The sequence below is a fragment of the Brassica oleracea genome, chromosome C1 (assembly GCF_000695525.1).
Source record: "Brassica oleracea var. oleracea cultivar TO1000 chromosome C1, BOL, whole genome shotgun sequence".
In the NCBI taxonomy this organism is placed as follows: Eukaryota; Viridiplantae; Streptophyta; class Magnoliopsida; order Brassicales; family Brassicaceae; genus Brassica; species Brassica oleracea.
Genome location: NC_027748.1, coordinates 6288668 through 6290709, shown reverse-complemented (window position 1 = coordinate 6290709; position 2042 = coordinate 6288668). Strand labels below are relative to the sequence as shown.

General features: G+C 39.3%; 1 protein-coding gene across 1 annotated transcript in view; it reads right to left on the bottom strand.

Annotated features, from left to right (window-relative positions):
- Positions 1–825: 825 nt before the first annotated feature.
- LOC106330021 (glutathione S-transferase T3-like) overlaps positions 826–2042 on the bottom strand; it is a 1972-nt gene continuing 755 nt past the window's right edge. The window contains exon 2 of the mRNA XM_013768592.1: positions 826–1569. Within this exon, the coding sequence (XP_013624046.1) occupies positions 826–1569 (744 nt within the window). The remainder of the gene's footprint in view (positions 1570–2042) is intronic.

Here is a 2042-nt window from a genome sequence, read left to right as displayed (position 1 = left end):
ATTCCATAATCGGAGATGACCTTCTTCACGGTTTCTTTCGATAAAAACTCTTTTTTTTCTTGTCTTCTTTTCTTCTGTTTGATCACCAAAAGTATTGCACAAATTCTCAAATGCTTCATCGAATTAATGATCAAAATATTGATCGAACGCTTCATAAGTAGAGTCTTCGAAATTGTTATGAGAGGAAGATGCCATGAGATAAAGGGAATTGATTGTTTATAACTTCAGAAACGGATTGTTGAATCACGAGAATTGAGAGTGAGAATGGATTGTTTTGATGAAGAGAATTGAGAGAATGAAGCAAGAGAGTGTATTGTTTATAACTTGCAAGAATGGTGATAATGAGAAAGTGATAGATATATACATTTTATAAGTCTTACAAAGACCCGTGACCAAATACATATCAATGCATTAGTACAAGTTTCGTGACCAAATGCACAACAGGAACAAGATAATACAAAACAGGAACAAGACAATACAAACAGAACAAGTCCCGTGATACAATGCTCCACTCTCGTGTGGTCTTGTCTGCCTCTCGACTCTCCACTCTCTCCTGTTCTTGTCCCACTGTCCACTCTCGTGATACTAGACTACAAAACAATAAAACAGGAACATCAGTGTTATAGAACAAGTGACAACAGGAACAACAACAACAGCTATATCAACAGAACCAATAAAACATAGAACAAGAGCATTACAAGGTTACTTGATTAAATTAACATTGTAGCATTACAAGAACTTGATTAAACAGAACAACAACATCCGGTGAAACGAGAAACTGAAAGACAACAACAAACAGAACAACAAACAGAACAAGAACTACAATCAGAATAAGTCATTGATTAGCTTTTTCTTAAGGGATTCTTCATACTCAAGCAAAAGTTCTTTTTTTCCAATAAGACTATCAAGCAAGCTCATCTTAGACAGGCGTTCCTTAGCATCAATTTCCTTCTGCTTGATTTTCCAAATCCTCTCAAACTCCTCTACTTGCTTGTCTGGATCAAACGTCTTCTTACCACTCGCCTTTGAGGCTTTAACACCTGGTGGACGCTTCTTAGAATCTGCTTGAGATGTTGAAGAATCACCACCATCCCCAGCCTTTTTTTTTTTAGAAGTTCCTTCATTCTTAGCAGATGAAAGCTCACACCACTTCTGGCCGTGCCTCAGTTCCTTCCACGCGTGTTCAAGGAGGAATTTCTTCTTATGGTTGTTGAAAAATATTTGATGAGCAAGTTTGAGGACATCGTTTTCGTTTTGACCTGATGTCTTCTCTCTCCTTGCAGCTTCATAGGCTCCACATAATTTGCAAACGAGATCATTGATCTTCTGCCAATGGTGCTTGCAATGACTAGCCCCTCTCTGTTCGGAGCCACCATCTTGATGACTTGCAGCAAAGTAGGCTGCTATTCTTGTCCAGAAAGTGCCTGACTTTTGCTCGGTGCTAACAACTGGATCTTTGCTCGTGTTTAACCACAAGCTGATCAGCACCACATCGTCCGCTGGTGTCCAAGTTCTTCGTTTCACGATGGCCAGCACGAGTGTCGCCGTCGAAGGCTGAATCAGCGGTACCTTGAGTGGCAAGAAAAGGAACTTGGGTTGAAGATAGCTCTACACTATCTTCATAGGATCCAAATCCAATGTCTTGTTGACTATTGAGTAAGTCAACAAACTTTGGATTCTGTCTATATGGATAGGAGTCCAGTTTCCAAGATGAGAAAGAAGAGATAAGACTCAAGAGAGATGCGAAGATGAGACTCAAGAGAGAGGCCAAGGACAGAGTTTAAATGGAGGAAGAGAAGCATTGATCACAACCAGTTCGAGAGGACATATATCTACCGCAATTAACACACAAGACCATCGATATGTATCAATCCATAACTACACTTATTATCTTAACACAACCATAACCTAACCATCACATTTATTACAGTGTTCACCTAACCTAACCATCAACATTTACATTTACACTACCACACAATGCTTTATCATATTCACAATAGCAAAGAGAGGGGTTTACCTCTATCAACAAGCGTAGGGCTTTT